This window comes from Tachysurus fulvidraco, chromosome 15 (genome assembly GCF_022655615.1).
Source record: "Tachysurus fulvidraco isolate hzauxx_2018 chromosome 15, HZAU_PFXX_2.0, whole genome shotgun sequence".
NCBI classification, from domain to species: domain Eukaryota; kingdom Metazoa; phylum Chordata; class Actinopteri; order Siluriformes; family Bagridae; genus Tachysurus; species Tachysurus fulvidraco.
In genome coordinates, this window is record NC_062532.1 from 3,754,364 (window position 1) to 3,774,311 (window position 19,948).

Sequence of the window (19,948 nt, forward strand, 5' to 3'; positions counted from 1 at the left end):
TATACACTGGATACGACAACCTGCAGGAAAAACTCTGGAATGGATTGGATGTATATGTGGTAATGGTAACACTTACTACAGTGAGAAACTGAAAAGCAGGTTTCAGATTTCCAGAGACACGTCCAGCAGCACAGTGACATTAACAGGACAGAACATGCAGACTGAAGACACAGCTGAGTATTATTGTGCTCTTGAACTACAGTGAGACGTGTTTCAATGTTCACAAGACACAACACTGATCTATCCGAGTCTAACAAAAAAAATAAAGAAATAAAAAATAAAAAAATATATATATATCCCAGAAATGATCACAAAACATTTCAAGCTAGTTATTTGTTTATGATAATATTGTTGATTTAAATCCATATTATATCTCTAAAGACCATTATGATCACATCACTTACCTGAACTTTATATACTGTAGTGTCTTTGTCTAATAATAATCACATCAACAAATTAGAATTTGTGTAAACGTGTGAGAAATTGTGGATCAGACAACTGGATCAGACAACAAGCTGGAAAAGCTCTAGAATGGATTGGGGTCATCTGGCCTGATTCCAGTAAAACAATATACGCCAAAGACATTGAGGGATGTTTGGAAATAACCAGAGACAACTCCAACAACATTAACTAACATTAAACGTAAATAGAGTTCACCATATTCTTCTTTAATTAATAAATAAATTATCACCGTTCACAGACTGCTACTGTATAAGAGGAAACATGATCATAGTAATCAGTGCCATTGATTATAAGAAAATAATTATCTTCAGGTTTGTAGCAGTAACTTCATGAATTAAATATCTCAACTTTAACTGTGAAGATCTCCTGTAAGATACACGGCTTTGTTATGACTGAGTACAACATGCACTGGATCAGACAGAAACCAGGGAAAGCTCTGGAATGGGTTGGATATGTGAAATCCGTAGTCTAACTGTACCTCTGTACTGTAAGTTTGGCTTTAACAGCTTCAGCCATGTTCATATTCACCTTCTCATAACAGAAAGCAGGAAATTTGCAGACATGAGAATCATTTCTGTGTTAATGTAATTCTCTAGAGTGCAGCCTACACATGACTGATAACGACATAAAGGATCATTTATCTAATTATTATCATTTTCATGGATTATGGTGTAGATTCAGATTAATTTGAGGGAACTGGAAATAGATCACTTTTCAATCTGACCTTCACAGGAAGCGTTAATTACATCACAACACGTTCATATCATTATTAATAATAACAAACAGCTGAATTATTTCCCACATTAAATTGATATGGAGATGAAACGGGGTGTGAGTGTGATTAACAGCTGCAGAGCTGCACTCAACACAGCCTCTCTGTAATGTTTATGCAAATCTGCATCTCCTCTTGTAATATTAGCAGCGTTCTGATCTAGAGAGGAAACACTTCTCATTAGTCTTCCTTCAACACAAACATGTTTGCTTCAGCTCCACTGCTGCTGCTGGCTCTCGCCCCCTGTGAGTGTTTGGATTGAAGCTTTATTATTTCATCTGATGCTTTCAGTTCGACATGTCCACCTTTTCTTTTTCTCTTTTTACAGATGTGTTCTGTGCTACTGAGCTCATCCAGCCAGACTCACTGCTTATAAAGCCAGGAGAGACTTTAACCATCACCTGTAAAGTGTCTGGAGCTTCTATCACTGATAGCAGCAGCCACATTGGAACAGCTTGGATTCGACAACCTGCAGGAAAAGCTTTAGAATGGATCAACACCATTTATTATAGTGGGAGTATTGATAAGAAAGATTCATTTAAAGACAAGTTTGTGGTCTCTCGAGACACTTCCAGTAACTCTGTGACCTTACGGGGACAGAACACGCAGACTGAAGACACAGCTGTGTATTACTGCGCTCGAAGACCACACAGTGACATGACAAGCTGCAGTGCTGCACAAAAACCTCATCACAATTTACTTCTTTAATTAAATAATAACTACATTTTACTGAGTAACTAATCCCCATATTACAATTATTTCAGCATAGACACCAACACTGGCATTAATAAAATAAATAAATAAAAGTTTACTTAGGAATAATGGTCTCTTTTTATAACTAGTTGAAATGAAATGTGTCTGCAAAAGACATTTATTATAAAGAACAACATCCATTCACACTCAGCACTCAGGCTTTAACTCTTCATCTCAAATGAACAAAAACCATCCAAAAACTCCTCAATCTATATCTGTAATTAAATGTGAAATATGAACATTGTATAATTTGATCATGAATTTCTGGTAATGTACAAATTAAACAAAAAAAAAAAAGAAACAAAGTGTTTTATCATCTCACCAAATGATTTTTATTAATGGATCATCAGAAAACCAGGATTAGCTAAAAAAATGACTACTTTATGACATTACTTTACTCTCGCAATCTTCATTCAATGTTAGTAATTTTTGTTACATAATTAAAATATTTTTCATTCATTTTTAATGTTAATTCCTACCATTAAATTTTCTTCTGTTTCAGATTCCTGCAGTCAGACACTGATTGAGTCTGATCCAGTGATCATCAAACCTGATCAGTCTCATAAACTGACCTGCACAGCCTCTGGATTTAACTTTGGTGGCTCAGATATGGCTTGGATCAGACAGGCACTTGGAAAAGGACTAGAATGGGTTGCTAGTATATACAGTAGCAGCACATATCACTCCAGCACTGTTCAGGGCCGTTTCACCATCTCCAGAGACAACAGTAAAAAGCAGGTGTACCTGCAGATGAACAGCCTGAGGACAGAAGACACTGCAGTTTATTACTGCGCCCGTGACACACAGTGATACTTCCCCTTAGACATCAGTACAAAAACACAGACTTACTACTGACACATGACAAACCCACATTTTCAGGTGGCAGTTAAATGATGTAAATCACAATTTTAGGTAAATTATAGTATGAATATTTTGACAAAACATGTTTACAACTCCAAAGACAACGTAAAATATCACACTGGTAGGCATGGGCAAGAGTAATAAAGGTTTCACGTATTTATTGTGTTCAGCCGTGTAGCAGGACCCAACACTCCACGTGTAACATGAGAGAGGAAAAGCCCCGATCATTGATAACATCAGGATTTTAGAGACAGGAAATAAATTTAACGGGACATGTAAATGCAAAACATCATCAACCATTGGTTTAGAAGCCTGCTCATGTTTTGACCAAGCTAATCTGTACCTACCAAGGTCCCAAGGGAACGGTCTGCTGGAAGCTGTTTTAGGACATATAGAAGCATAGAAGGACAGGTTCTTATGAACATCTCTAAAGTGAAAATTTCCTCCACAATTTCCCCCTTTTGTCCCTTGGACTATACACAAAATTTTTATTAATCATTAATCTGTAACAAAATCTAAAATCTAAATGATATTTACCAGTATTGTTGGTCAACTACTTAATCCACAACATTGTTAATCAATTGCTTAAACAGATTAAATTAATCAGCTAGAATACAGGTACATGATACCTTAAGCTAAGCTCAACAAAACCAACACATGCTCTATCAGATGAATCTCCTCCTCATGATTTAAATACATTTCAGATACATTCTCCTCCCATCATCAGCAGATAAACAAATCCAAGTGTCAGAGCTGGATCTCACTCTATTTATATGATGTGATGGTGTCTGTTAAACTTTGGAGAACAGAGAAGACTCCAGTCCAAACAACACACACCATGTTCTCTACATCTCTACTGCTCCTGCTGGCAGCTGCTTCTTGTGAGTGCTTTATCAAATTTATTCATTTACTAGATGAAGAATAAAGGTGCAGCATATATTGTGTGAGATATCACCATGTGTTTTCCTCCACAGATGTGCATGGTGAGGAACTGACTCAGCCTGCTTCCATGACAGTCCAGCCAGGCCAGAGTCTCTCCATCCAGTGCAAGGTTTCATATTCAGTTACGAGCGATCATACAGCTTGGATTCGACAACCTGCAGGAAAAGCTCTGGAGTGGATTGGAGTCATCTGGAGTGGTGGGAGTACAGCTTACAGTGAGAAACTGAAAAATAAGTTCAGCATCTCCAGAGACACTTCTACTAACACAATAACAATTGGAGGACAGAACATGCAGACTGAAGACACAGCTGTGTATTACTGCGCTCGTGTAACACACAGTGACACAACAAGCTGCAGTGCTGCACAAAAACCTCATCACAATTCAATTCTTTAATTGAATAACAACTACATTTTACTGAGTAACTAATCCCCATATTACAAATATTTCAGCATAGACACCAACACTGGCATTAATAAAATAAATAAATAAAAGTTTGTTACATTAACTTTACAATCTAAACGAGAAATTAATACGAATCCCATGAAATTAAATGTGAAATGTGAACATTGTTTAATTTGATCATGAATTTCTGGTAATGTACAAATTAAAAGGAAAAAAACAAACACAAAGTTTTTTTAATTCTCACCAAATTATTTTTATTAATTGATCATTGGAATACCCGAATTAGCTAAAACATATCAACTTAACATTTTTAGTTCATGTTTTAAATTATCATTGAAACGAATATTGATTTCCCAATTAACTAATTAATTAAAACAAATGATTTACTATGTTACTGCTGATACTGTATCTGAGTGTTTTCTCTCTTTTAAACCTTTCTGATGAAAATGTTCAGTTTCTGAATTCTTTTTTTTTTTTTTGCAGCAGGAACATTATAATATTTTGCATATGCACCTGTAGGGGGCAGCAGCTGCTTATTTTTGAGAAGGATTCATGAAACTATGAAATCTTACAGCTGAAGTGGGTTTATGCAAATTCACCCTGTTATTAAAAAAAGCCTCTTGCAGTTTGAAGTTTGTGTCACAAAACTGAATCAAAGAGCATGATGATTGGGCTGAGGGTCACTCAGTACTACATCTTTGTTATAATGTTAACCAAAGGTACCTGAGACTTCTGTACTGTATATTTCTTCCCTCAGAATATCTTGTCTGTGTTGATGATGATCTTTGTTATGTTTTATCTGCTAGGTGTCAGCAGTGATGAGATCAGACTGGACCAGTCTCCTGCTGTGGTAAAGAGACCTGGAGAAACTGTGAAGATCTCCTGTAAGATAAATGGATATTCAATGACGAGCTACAGCATACACTGGATCAGACAGAAACCAGGGAAAGCTCTGGAATGGCTTGGCTGGATGGATACAGGCAATAATGATGCAACACATGCAGAGTCTGTGAAGAACCAGCTCACTTTAACAGAAGACGTCTCAGCAAGCACACAGTACTTAGAGGCCAAGAGTCTGAGGACAGAGGACACTGCGGTTTATTACTGTGCCTGAAGTTCTACAGTGACTGGAGCTGAGGAAGCAGCTGTACAAAAACCAGACACATTGTAACTGAACTAACTGAAGTTGCTTAACTTATAATTGTAACACAGATGAACACAGTTTGTATCTATTTACTGCTCCAATTATCTATAAATATACCTGGATATAACCCTAAAATGGGCGTGGCCTAAACTAATTATCAGGAATGAAAATCTAGATAAACCCTGTTTCTATGCTCCTGGAAACACTTGAAAAAGCCACAGGTAGAGATGGCAGCTCTGTCAGCATGCTGTGTGACATCCCATTCCCAATACACACTGTAATACACTCATCACTTAAAAAGTGCTCATTGCATAAAAAGTTGTTTACAATGGCTACTGTATGTAATCTCAAACAAGTGGTGACACAACCCACAAAAATTGCTATGGATAATACATCTAAATCAACATGCATAGATCATATTTTTACTAATGTTCCTGATTTATGTTCACAAGCTGTGTCTGTGGGGGTAGGATGTAGTGATCATAACCTGATAGCAATTTCAATAATGATGAAAATTCCTAAATCTGGTGGAAGGATCATGTATCGTAGATCATTTAAAAACTTTAATCCCAGATTGTTTGTTGATGAGGTCAATAACTCAAATTGGTCTGCAGTTCTTCAGGAGGGGGATGTAAATGCTTCTCTTAACATTTTTATGGACACTTTTAGTAAAATAGTTGATAAATATGCACCTCTCCGGAAAAGATCTATAAAAATCAACAGTCCCTCATGAGACAAAGGGACAATGTCAAAGATATGGCCTTCAAAATCAAAATGTGATGTAGACAGAGTACATTATCGCAAGTTGAGAAACAAAGCTACAAACTTAAATAACATAAAAAAGAAAGCATATTATGGACAAAAAATCTCAAATTCTAGTAATGATAGCAAACAATTGTGGAAAGTATTACAGGAATTGATGTATAAAAAATCAAATAATTTGAATATGTACATGGAGACCAATGATGGTGACATTATTAGTAAACCTTGTGATATTGCCAATCATTTGATTGATATTTTTATATGCAAAGTAGAACAATTAAGATCATGTATGATAATGCAAGATATTGAATCTCCTTGTGACAATGTTAGATTTATTATGAGAGGGAAAACTTGCTCCCTGTCATTTAATACTTGTAGTGAGGACAACGTTAAAAAGTTGCTTCTCTCCTTATCTGATGAGAAAACACCTGGTAATGATCATCTTGATGGCAAAATTTTTAAAATTGTTGCAAATATTTTGTGCAAACCAATATGTCACATCTTTAATAGTTCAGTTCTAAGCAGAGTGTTTCCTAAGCTATGGAAACAGTCTAAAATTGTGCCTTTACTTAAAGATGAAAAGGCAGGGTTTCCTCCTTCTAATTGCAGACCAATTCATATTCTTCCTGTATTAAGCAAAATATTTGAAAGGTTACTTTTTAATCAAATGCTAGAGTACTTTACATTAAATGAATTGCTAACGAGTTCACAGCATGCCTATAGACCAGGCCATTCAACTAACACTGCATTAGTGCATATGGTTGATCAGTGGCTTACGTATATGGAGGATAAAAAACTTGTTGGTGCTGTACTTTTAGATTTTACAGCTGCATTTGGTGTAATTGACCATGATATTCTGTTGTCAAAGCTCAAGTGTTATGGATTCCCACAATTGTCTGCTTCACTGTTAAGGAGTTATCTCTATGGCAGAACTCAGCAAGTATTTTTAATGGTAGTTTTTCTGATAGTAAATGTATATCATGCGGTATTCCACAGGGCAGCTGTCTGGGTCCACTCTTATTTTCAATTTTTGTGAATGATTTGCCTCATGTTGTTAGAAACGCAGAAGTTGTACTGTATGCAGATGATGCAAGTTTATTTTGTGCATCTCCTTCAATAACCGATCTAAGTATGAACCTTCAAAACCAATTAAATTTGATTATCAATTGGGTTAATTTGAACAAATTAGTACTAAATATTTCCAAAACCAAATGTATTGTTTTTGGTACTAAACATTTGTTAAATAAACCTTGTAACCTAAATTTGACTATTGATACAACTTTGGTTGAGCAGGTTACTACAACTAAACTATTGGGTGTCAAGCTGGATAATCAGCTCTCATGGACTGATCAGATAAATCATATTGTTTCTAGGATGGGCAGAGGCATTGCTTTAGCTAGGAAGTGTGTGCCGTTTTGTCCACCCTCAGTCATGAGAACAGTAGTCCAGTTTTTGGTCTTGTCACACCTGGAGTACTGCTCAGTTATTTGGTCCAGTGCTACACAGGAGCACTTAAAAAAACTTCAACTTGCTCAGAATAGAGCTGCCAGAGTTGCTCTTGGCTGTTCGTATAGGACCGGTGTGAATGAGATGCACACTATATTAGTATGGTTGAAGGTACAGGATAAATTAAAGATAAGTCTTCTGTGCTACATGCATAATGCCATCTATAAAAACAACCCCAGATTTTTTGTGGATAAATTGGTTTACAGTGGGTATTGCCACCAACATATTACTCGGCAGGTCAGCTCTGGTGATTTAGTTGTTTCTTTTGCACAGTCAAATTGTATGAGGAGAACTGTATTATTTAGATCCTCAGTAGCTTGGAATCAACTGTCAATGTGTATAAGACAAATAAGCAACAGATCTTATTTTAAAAAGATGGTAAAAAAAATGTATGATCTGTAATGAAAACTAAGTGTAATGACTTAAATTGAAGTGTATTTATTCTTTTGATAACATATTGTAAAAAGTGTAATGTGATTGTGTATAATATGTTTTGATATTGTAAAATGGACACCAGGAAGATTAGCGACCACTCGTGGAAGCTAATGGGGTTAAAATAAATAAATAAATAAATCACAGTCACAATACACACTGTAATACATTCATCACAGTTTGACTACACATTGTAATACACACATCACAGTCACAATACACACTGTAATAGACACATCCTAGTCCCAAAAAAATACAACACACAACCCAGTCTCCCATCCCAGTCATCCCATTCCCAATTTAACTCATTGGACAGATGATTGATTTTTTTGGATTCTGCAAAAGTGATTCATATTTAACAACAATATTCTGTGTATTTTAGGAATTCTACAGATTGACTCACTTACATTTTTATGCATTTATGTGTATCACAGTGCAAATAAAATTCAAACCCAAGCAGCAGGAGTGTTAGGGAGCGTTAACTAATACTACAAACAGAACAGTTAGTGACCTGACAATGTGAAACTTACAGAAATAGTTTATTCCCCTCGTCTGTTCCTCTGTGGTTGTTTTTATATCTTTAGTGGGTGTGTCATGCAAACCAAATCCTGTGTTTGAACCATTTATGCTGAAACATTCAGCCCAACAACATAGCAGCAGTTTGTGTTCATTTACAGCAGCAGGAATCATTTTAATTTTTTGAGATGGGACTAGGCAGAGTTTTGTGTTACTTTACTCTAGCAATCTTCATTCAATGTTAGTATTATTTATTACATTATTAAAATATATATACTGTATGTATGTATGTATATATATATATATATATATATATATATATATATATATATATATATATATTCTTTAACATTAACTTCTATTATTGAATATTCTTCTATTTCAGATTCCTGCAGTCAGACACTGATCGAGTCTGATCCAGTGACCATCAAACCTGATCAGTCTCATAAACTGACCTGCACAGCCTCTGGATTAGACATTAGTGGCTACTGGATGGCTTGGATCAGACAGGCACCTGGAAAAGGGCTGGAATGGGTTGCATATATCTACAGTAGTAGTAGCATATATTATTCCAATGTTGTTAAGGGCCGCTTCACCATCTCCAGAGACGACAGTAAGAAGCAGGTGTATCTGCAGATGAACAACTTGAGGACAGAAGACACTGCAGTTTATTACTGCGCCCGTGACACACAGTGATACTTCCCCTTAGACATCAGTACAAAAACACAGACTTATAGTCTGAGCTTCAATAACTGAAACAACTGAAGGAGGCAGCAGAGCTCAACAAATAAAGTGGAAAAAAAAGTGAATCCACAAACTGCATTCTGTATGAGACTCATTCAGTATCAGTCATTATCAGACAAATATCTACATTTTCTCTTCTTTTTCACTCTTTCCATAATGTGTGATTAGTTATTTGGGTTGTTAAACACAGGTTGTACAAATAAAAACACTATAATTTATGTAACTACATCCTCCTGTGGTTGTGAGGTTTCTCAGTAACATGACAAGATGTATTTTATAATGCTGTTATAATGTAAGGTTCTAAATTAAACAGAATTATAAATCAATAGAAATAAAGGGTCCTTTTCTAAATGAATAAAAATTTCTGTAAGTTTTCTTATTATAGATTCACCTGAAAACACCAGTGTATAACAGGGCTAGGCAACCTTAAACACTCAAAGCGCCATTTGGACCTTCTTCCCACAGAAAAAAAAAAACACAGGGAGCCACAAAACCCTTTTGACATCTAAAATGAAGAGAACACTGCATGTATCATTTTTTACCTTTATGGAAAGTATAGACAAAACTGTAGTGTGTTGCATTTATGAAATCAATGAACTGCTACAGAGTAAACAAAATTTTATTTCGGCAAGCAAACAAAAATATTTGAAACAGCTTGAACTAACCTTAACAAAAATGACGCTGGATTGAAGGTAACTTTCAATGTCTAATTGAGTCCTCTTCATATTCGTTACATCAAAATTTTACTTGCCAGCTGCAGCAAACCAAAAATGCGTCTGCTTCTGTGTGTCGGATTTACAGTGCTGTAGCAAGTCGGCAGTTATGACGCATATTTTGAGCGACAAACAAATTAAACACGGTTTATTTTAATGTTACAAGAGCATCATAATCTTAGAATTTAGAATGACTTTTTTTTAAAAAACTAACTAACTGAAATAAAATAAATTTTAATTAAAAATTTCTTTTCCAAATCTACACGGAGCCGCAGCAGTGGGATGACCTCTGGTGTATAAATCTACTCATTAACACCTGCCACCTGAACAAAAGCTTCTTATTGGTTCAAACATAAACTCAAGCTGCAGTGATAGATATCTCTAAAAATACAGACATGTTTAAAGATGAGGAGGTTTTCTCATATAAGAATCCATCCCATTTTAACCCTGAGATAAGGAGTGTCTCTATGCAAATGTCCTCCTCTGTTATATATTTAAGCAACAAAGACCAAGAGCTTTTACTTCTTCTGCTCCAACACACACCATGATCTCTACATCCCTACTGCTGCTGCTTCTGGCAGCCGTACACTGTAAGTGTTTTTAAATTTGACATGTAATACAGTTTTGGTTCCTTAAAGCTTTTTGCTTTTACATCATTAAAATAACTTTTCTTTAACAGGTGTTCACAGTGTTGAGCTGATCCAGACCGGATCCACAGTATTAACTCCTGGTCAGTCACTGACTCTGACCTGTAAAGTGTCTGGATATTCATTAACTGATAGCAGCTACTGTACAAGCTGGATACGACAACCTGCAGGAAAAACTCTGGAATGGATCGGAAGGATATGTTCTGGTGGGGACACTTACTACAGTGAGAAACTGAAAAGCAGGTTTCAGGTATCCAGAGACACGTCCAGCAGCACAGTGACATTAACAGGACAGAACATGCAGACTGAAGACACAGCTGTGTATTACTGCGCTCGGCGACCACAGTGAGACGAATAAACAACATCCCTGTACAAAAACTCCAAGTACACCGAAACCATGCTAGCTCCAAACATCCTCCTTCATTAAAAAATAAAAAGTAATGATAACAATTCTGACTGAAGCACCACAGCATCATGGACAATTTGACAGTCGATATCTGATTACAAAGGGAATTGATTAGGTTCATGTTCATTTCACTCTGATACAGTAAGGCTTTACAAATTTTCAGGTAGACTGACTGTTGATCTCACTCATTACACACTCGCTCATTACTCATTATCCTAACCCGGATTACTCATTAATTATATAAACATTTCCATGCATGGTTTCTTAACACTGAGGTATTTTTTTCTTCCCCAAAAGTCTCCTCCACCTGCACCTGATAAGATTACCCAGACCCCAACACAACCATTTTCATTTTCCATCACGTTTCACATATTCTGAAATTAAATAATAAATAACTAGATTTGTAAAGTTCTTCGTGACAAACTTTATGTTGGCTTTGACGTTGCAAGTATTTGCAAAGGCCGGTGCTTTTTGGAGGCGAGTGGACATAAGGGTCAGTGTTACTTTTGGAAGCAAGTAGACAGAAAGCTATGGTGCCAAAACATTTGGAGGTAAGTGGAGACGAGCATGTGATGTCATCCGAATACTCTTGAGGAAGTTCTCCTCATTGTTCTGAGTGTTTTGATATGTCTCAAGTTCATGTTGCACTAATTTTTAATTTTCACGTGACATAACGTAACATCATGTGACGTCATCAGAATACCTTTGAGGACGTTCCCCTCATTGTTCTGAGTGTTTTGATATGTCACATGTCCATGTTGTAAAAAGTTTTTTGATTTTGCATATTTTGGGGGCGGGGCTGCGGGACAAGCAAAAGGCCAGTCGGTACACCGATTTAAAACTTTGTACAGAGTATCACCCTAAAGGAGCTGGCCGAGTTTGGTTTAGACGGTCCGAAAGCTTGCCGAGTTATAAACCTCCAAAGTTTATAATATGAGTCTATGGGAAAAAAGGCCACTTTGAGACCTGGTACCGGAAGTACCGGTACTCGGATTGCTTAGAAAAGTAATAGCAACAAACTTAAGACCAGGCTCTACAACATATCCGAATTTGGTTCATGTGGCCCCAAAGCCCTAGGAGGAGTTACTCTTGATAAATTTTTGTCTAAGCTTAAATAAGAAAACAGAATGTTGGCTTCTACAAAGCGACATAATTAGAGACAAAAATGGATGGAAAATGTTTAGAAATTCTAGATATTATAACAAGTAATTTTCCATTTTTACTGATAGACAGAAAGTTTACTCAACCTTTGGTCTTTATCTGTATCCTGTATATTTAAACTGCAGCCACATTAGAAATGTTTGAACATTATGCTGTTCTTTAAGCTTTAAGGCCTGTAATGGTCGCTCTTTCTTTATTCACACCACATCTAAGCAACATGTTGAGGATCAAAGGACTGACAGTGTGTCATAAATATGAGAACATGTTCTCCTGGGATTTACATTAAAGTCATAAACACTAACTACAACATTCCTATTCTTATTAAGACATTACAGCTCCATTATATCAGCATCTTATTAAACCAGACTGCATCATCCAGATTGTTTCATCAGCTACATCATAAGAATTAATCTTTTGTGATTGTGCTGTTTTAACATTAGTAGGAAATGCCTCATGTCTTCCGAAAGCCTAAACACTGTCATGTAAATCAAACCCCTTCATAAATGATTAGAGGTGTTCTCAGGAGAAGTGAGGATCTGGGTTCAGGTTCAGATCAAACCATGTTAACGGAAGACAAAATGACCACTAGGGGATGAGCCAGAAACAGTTCGTTGTAGCTTTTAAGCATTAAATCCTCTAAATACACGGTTAAACTTATTTTTCTAGTAAAGCTTAGACTCTCAAGATTTTTTAAGCCCACACACAAAGCATAATATGATTTATAGCCGTCATACTATTTGAAACAAAATTGGTGGTGAACTGAACTAGGCGGCGCTAGACCAGTTGTTCCCTTACTTTAGACGCTTCCCTTTCTTCACTGGGGTAATATTTTCCAAAACAAATGGTTCACAAAAATCCCCAAAGGTCCAAGGAACTGGAATCTGTAAGCCTTTTAATCCAAAACGCTTTGGTCGCCTCGCAAATATTCCGTTTGTGACCGAAAACTGGAAACAGAAGTGCGCCACCATCCGTTGTTTCGGCTCTAACTTCTCATTGGAGGTTTCAAAAATGACACTTTTGCGTCAGATTTGTAGTCCATGGCCTAACGAATCAAACAAGCCCTCACTTGAGCCAATCGGCGCTTGTATTGCAGAGATAGACGGCTGAGAAGCCAATGATGTCTCTCCATTCTATGTGGGAACCCTCCCTTTGACTGACAATTGCTCCTTCCAATAGCAATGAAATGGTCCGGGACCTTTACAGCTCTTTAGCCAATAAGGAGACGATTCCAAAGGTATGCAACATGACACGGCTCTGAGGCCTCAGGCTGCGCAGAAATGGATGCGCACTGGATTTATTGCGCTATTCTCGACTTTTTCACACTCCCACAGCTCAGGGTGTCAGATTACAGGCCTTTTTTCACAGCAGACTTCTAGACAGAGAGTCTCTGTTTGTTTTAGGCCTTTTAAACTGAGCATGCAGTATTTTAATTCAAAGTTATACAGTAAACAAGTAAACAAGCAAAACATGACCGGACGGACATGTCCGTAGAAAAATATTTTTATTGAAGCCATTTTTGAGTCTTTTGACTTGTTTTTTTTTTGGTGAAAGCCAAGACATGTGGCTCTGACCCTCAGTTGTTATTTGGTTCCTAACATGTTCCAGAGAAATAAGATTAATCAGTTTATCAGGTAAACAACTCAGGCGGAAATCAAAACCTTCCATTCTAGCCTCTGTACCTTTGTGGCAGTAAGGCCTAGAATCAATCTGACACTTGTATCTGAAACTAGAGAATCTTTCCAATGAGACCAGGCTCACTCCTGTGTGTTAAAGTATGTGGGAGCTGTACCACTTTTTGCATTATTTTTCTGTAACAAAACCTCCCCAAGTGATTTATTCCTTACTTTCTGTCACTGAGCTTTACTCCTTCTCAATACAGGAGCAGGAGAAAGCCGTCTGTGTGAAATAAACCATCACCACGTAACCATTCCTACATTTAGGTTTCCTAATGTGTTCCTTAGATGAGTGAGGTGTCTTCTAAAAATGATTCGATTTGGTTCCCTTTCTGATAGAGAAACATTCTGTTGTAGAGATTTACATAGTACCTTATCATCCACTCATCTATCCAGTGAGCAGCGTGTGGTTGTGGGTTGAACACCTCCATAGTGGTCATGGACGCTCCCTATTCAAATAGAGTGGTGTATAAACAGCATGTTCTTGGCTGCTCTAGTTTCCAGTGAGCTCTGTGAGAGATAACACTCCCATACACTTTAAATCTGACTGAAGCAGAACTCAGAGAAGGATGATTTTAGGACAGTGTATTTTATTGCTACTCATTTCATGTATGTTTATGTTTTTTATGTGAAGATTATAAGCATTATAATTATTATAAGATAACATTACTGAGTTCTATTCTTCTCTTCCAGATTCTTATGGACAGTCCCTGACCTCCTCTGATTCTGTGGTGAAGAGACCTGGACAGTCGGTCACTCTGTCCTGTACTGTCTCCGGATTCTCAATGGGCAGCTACTACATGCACTGGATCCGTCAGAAACCAGGACAAGGACTTGAGTGGATCGGGCTCATTGATGGTGGCACTGGCACTGCATTCGCTCAGTCTCTACAGGGCCAGTTCTCCATCAATAAAGACACCAATAAAAACTTGCTGTACCTAGAAGTGAAGAGTCTGAAAGCTGAAGACACGGCAGTTTATTACTGTGCACGAGAGTCACACTGACACAACAGACTCCAGAGCTGTACAAAAACTTACACAAGCACGTCCTCATGAGCTGTAAATATTCCCTCAGCAGGAAGCTGCACCCCAGAGACCTTTATTATAAACAACATCATCTATTCACACTCAGATCTTCCTCTTTATTCCAATGTTTTCTAGCATTTAGTAATATTTATAATAATAATAATCCACGTTATGTATCACTTTAACATTGTGACGTCTTTATGTATTTGACTGAAGGTAAATCAGCTCTAGGACAATGATTGTGATGACTAGTTGGGACTATATACTGTACTATTCATGCTTTTATTCCTCCTGATTGTGATGCCAGCTGCAGGAACACTACAGGTCGATGGTTCACTTCCTGAATTTAGACACACAGAGTCTGTTCAGCAGCACAGAATCTGATGAGAGATCAAACTGAAATGTAGATGTTTACTGCAGCATCACTACTACAAACTCCTGGAATTAAAAATCACCTGTAGGGGGCAGCAGCTGCTTGTTTTCAAGAAGGATTCATGAAACTATGAAATCTAACAGCTGAAGTGTGTTTATGCAAATTCACCCTGTTATAATACAAAAACATCCTCTTGTTCAACCGAAGTTCAGATTCAGACATGTTCATATTCCGGTTCTTTAAATGACTCTGTAAATAAACTGCAGCTCATTTTCCCCGTCTGCGTCTGCAGGTTTTATGTGTTCAGGAGTCCAGAAGAGAACAAATGTCTGTGCTCTTATTAATAGAGAACAAAACTACTGGAATTAGAGGTGTAAGGATATATATACTGTAAATAATCATATAATCATTCAGTGTCACGAGACAATAATAAGGGTAATGTATTCAGTCACTCGGTCATCATTAGGAAGTATTTTATTCACCTAAATGGACAATTAATGTAATGTACTGAGTAATGAATCCCTACATTACAAACACACTGTTATATACTCACAATGCAATAATTCCTCCAATAACGTTGATTCAATACACAACACAGAGAGAGGTCTTAGAGGAACAAAACCACACATGCTACTGCATCCCATCACCCTGCCTAGAACATCATGCCTCTATGTCTTTAATTCCTTACTCTATGTTTCACTGAGTTCTTATGCCTCTGTTGGAACTTGTTTTAGATAAAGTTCTAGGTCTTCATTTCTTTTAGCAGAAATTAGAAATTATTGTCAATACAGGACCAAGTTACTGTTGTTTGATGCCTTGTGAGAGCCGTCTGTGTGAACAAGACCATCTTTTATTGCACATTCAGCTTCAAAAGAAGACATGAGATCTAATGAGTAAAGAGCAGTGATGAAGCTGACAGCATGAAACACACCCAGAGTCTCACAGGAAGCTTTTTCTCCTCTCGTCTGTTCCTCTGTGGATGTTTTTATATCTCTAGTGGGTGTGTCATGCAAACCAAATCCTGTGTTTGAACCATTTATGCTGAAACATTCAGCCCAACAACATAGCAGCAGTTTGTGTTCATTTACAGCAGCAGGAATCATTTTAATTCTTTGAGATGGGACTAGGCAGAGTTTTGTGTTACTTTACTCTAGTAATCTTCATTCACTGTGAGTATTATTTGTAAATTGATTCAAATATTTTTCATTCATTCATTTTTAATGTTAATTCCTACCTTTGACTATTCTTCTATTTCAGATTCCTGCAGTCAGACACTGATTGAGTCTGATCCAGTTATCATCAAACCTGATCAATCTCATAAACTAATCTGCACAGCATCTGGATTAGACATTAGTAGCTACTGGATGGCTTGGATCAGACAGGCGCCTGGAAAAGGACTGGAATGGGTTGCAATTATTGAGGGTGATAGTGATAGGAAGTTTTACTCCAGTACTGTTCAGGGCTGCTTCACCATCTCCAGAGACAACAGTAAGAAGCAGGTGTATCTGCAGATGAACAACATGAGGACAGAAGACACTGCAGTTTATTACTGCGCCCGTGACACACAGTGATACTTCCTCTTATACATCAGTACAAAAACACAGACTTACTACAGACACATGAAAGGCTCATTGTCTGTTACAAAAAATGATAGAAAAAATGTAAATTTTTTATTTTTTATTGTACATTTCTTTTCTTTTTTTTAAAGCTGCTTTGAGAAAATGAATGGAAAAAAGTTAATTAAAACAACAGATTAAGAACTATGGAAGTAGATAATTTGGTTAAACCAAATGATTTACTATGTTACTGCTGATACTGTGTCTTAGGGTTTTCTCTCTTTTAAACCATGCTGATAAAAATGCTCCAATTCTGAATTCCTACTTTCTTTATTTACATTGTTGGTCCATGTGAAAGTTTTTTTTTTTTTTGCTGACAGCAAGAACATTATAATATTTTGTATCTGCACCTGTAGGGGGCAGCAGCTGCTTGTTTTTGTGAAGGATTCATGAAACTATAAAAACAGCTGAAATGTGTTTATGCAAATTCATCCTGATATGAAAAAAAAAAAAAACACCCTCTTGCTCACATGACTGAATCAAATGTACCTGGGTATAACCCTAAAGTGGGCGTGGCCTAAACTAATGATCAGCAATGAAAATATACATAAACCCTGTTTCTGTGCTCCAGGAAACACTGGAAAAACCCACAGGTAGAAAAATGTGATAAATGTGATTCTGACTGTTCCTCAAACCAACAAACTAATAGACATCACAGCCCCAATACACACTGTAATACACACATCATAGTCCCAATATACACTGTAATTCACACATCATAGTCCCAATACACAGCCTATGTTCTAGAAATGTAACTAACACCTTCTGAACACAGAAACTGTGACTTTATCGTGTGAGGCTCATTTTAGATGATTGTTGATTGAACATGTTCAGTTCAGTTAATCACAGAGACACGTTAGTGTTTTGTTCATTTCACTCTAAGCCCAATTCTTCTAAGAGGAAGAACGTTAATGTATAAATGAGTAAACCTGAGACTTCAAGATCATGATGATGCATTTCATGCAAATCCTCCATTTGTGTCTCTTACATTAAGGAGGATTGTGTGTGTGTGTGAGTGTGTGTGTAGTGAGGAGGAGGACAGCAGCTGAGCATTTTACTTCACTTCACTTTTATATCAACAACAATGCTGTCATTATCAGTGTTGCTGCTGCTTTCAGCTGCATTCTGTACGTCTCCGTGTCGGCTTTAGATTTAATTCCTGTTTCGTGAAAATGACTTGATGACTTTTGATGATGTTCTGTCGCTCTTATTCACAGGTGGTGTTGGAGGTGTGGAGCTCACTCAGACAGACTCTGTGCTGGTGAAGCCTGGAGAGTCGTTCTCCATCTCTTGTAAGATCTCAGTGTCGAGTTATTGTATTAACTGGATACGGCAACCTGCTGGAAAAGCACTGGAATGGCTCGGATATCTATGTAGCACTGATAGCACTAATCTCAAAGACACGATGAAGAGCAAGATCAGTCTCAGCCAGGACAAATCCAGCAGCACAGTTTATTTAAGAGGACAAAACTTTCAGGTCGAGGACACGGCTGTGTATTACTGTGCCAGAGACACAACACTACAAACTCACTGAAGCCCTGTACAAAAACATCCCTGGTCATTTTCCTCTCTCTGCAGTACACATGTCCCCAGAGAGGTCTGGTATATATGAGCTAGCAGAGCTAAGACACTTCTGTAGTTCAAACATATCTACATAAGGTTTCATTTTTTGTCTCAACATTAAATTAAATTGTTTTCCTGAACACAAGTGTATACAGAGTTAATCCATCACTAATATGACACCAATCTATTCCAAAGCTTTTATGCAGATTGCTGAAGTGGATGTTGGTGTAACACAAAATTTAAGCTATTATTATAATTATAATTGTCTGTGTGTTTTTACGCATCTAGATGTCACAAAATGTTACAAAATTTAAACTTTAATTTAAAATTTTTATTGTATATTTCTTTTCTTTTAGAGCTGCTTTGAGAAAATATCTATTGTTAACTGTGTTGTATAAATAAAGTGAATTAAATTAACTGATTAAGAATTATGGAATTAGATGTTCACAAATCTAGTAAAAAAAATTATAATAATTATTTCCCTATTAATTGATTTGGTTAGACCAAATGATTTACTATGTTACTGCTGATACTGTATCTGAGTGTTTACCATGCTGAATTCCTACTTTCTTTATTTACATTGTTGGTCCATGTGAAAGTTTTTTGTTTTTTCATTGGCAGCAGAACATTATAATATTTTGTATCTGCACCTGTAGGGGGAAGCAGCTGCTTGTTTTCTAGAAGGATTCATGAAACTATGAAATCTAACAGCTGAAGTGTGTTTATGCAAATTCACCCTGTTATAAAAAAAAAAACAGCCTCTTGCTCACACGACTTTCGAATCAAAGACACCTGGAGCACATCATCGAAGAGATACCACAGCAAGTCATCTTTTGGAGGCCAGAAGAACCTGTTGACACCTGCACGGTGCATACACTTTACCAGGGCATGCGTTTCATCTGTCTCCATGATGATCCCACGATAAAGGTCATTGTCATATTTAAGCATGCACCACTTCCCAATGAGATCTCCACTTTCCCAAGAAATTGCTTCTGTTGGCACCTTTTGGGCTGTCATGTTAAAAGTAAAATGATGTGTTGTGAAGCATTGACATCTCAGCTGCTTTTGCGTGGAGCACATGCAACTTATTTCCCAATAAAGGATTTCTCCTGGAGTGGATGTGACTACTTGGTAGGTTTTCATTGTGGATGGCGCTTCAGATGATACATAAAAAAAATTAACAGTTGTAGATGTTTCAGTTAGGGCCTTATATAGCTCATGGGCATCGGGTATGTCGTGGCCGTTGGTCACCAGCTTGTCCGCTGTTCTTTTCAAGGTTCCCCCAACACCGTCAGGGGCCCCCTTGCCATGGCTTGCCTCAAAAAAGTACCACGTTCCACCTTTTAGACCTCGTCTTGCTTTCTCTTTTCTCTTCATGTTCTGCTTCCTCCACTTTTTATGCAGCTGACGCTTACCTCTCTAACTTAGATCACTAATCTTCTTCTTTTTTCCTTGCTCTACATCCCATCTCCAT

At 37.1% G+C, this 19,948-nt stretch overlaps 4 gene segments (V, D, J or C); all 4 read left to right on the forward strand.

Moving 5' to 3' along the window:
- Nucleotides 1-985: 985 nt before the first annotated feature.
- LOC125138758 lies at nt 986-2,162 on the forward strand. The segment is given in 2 exon segments: nt 986-1,479; nt 1,563-2,162. Coding segments are annotated over 2 exon segments (423 nt in total).
- Nucleotides 2,163-4,731: 2,569 nt separating this feature from the next.
- On the forward strand, nt 4,732-5,586 carry LOC125138791. The segment is given in 2 exon segments: nt 4,732-4,912; nt 5,000-5,586. Coding segments are annotated over 2 exon segments (366 nt in total).
- Nucleotides 5,587-14,454: 8,868 nt separating this feature from the next.
- On the forward strand, nt 14,455-15,402 carry LOC113640851. The segment is given in 2 exon segments: nt 14,455-14,506; nt 14,591-15,402. Coding segments are annotated over 2 exon segments (351 nt in total).
- Nucleotides 15,403-17,914: 2,512 nt separating this feature from the next.
- LOC113648040 lies at nt 17,915-18,555 on the forward strand. The segment is given in 2 exon segments: nt 17,915-18,038; nt 18,129-18,555. Coding segments are annotated over 2 exon segments (360 nt in total).
- The last annotated feature ends 1,393 nt before the right edge of the window (nt 18,556-19,948 follow it).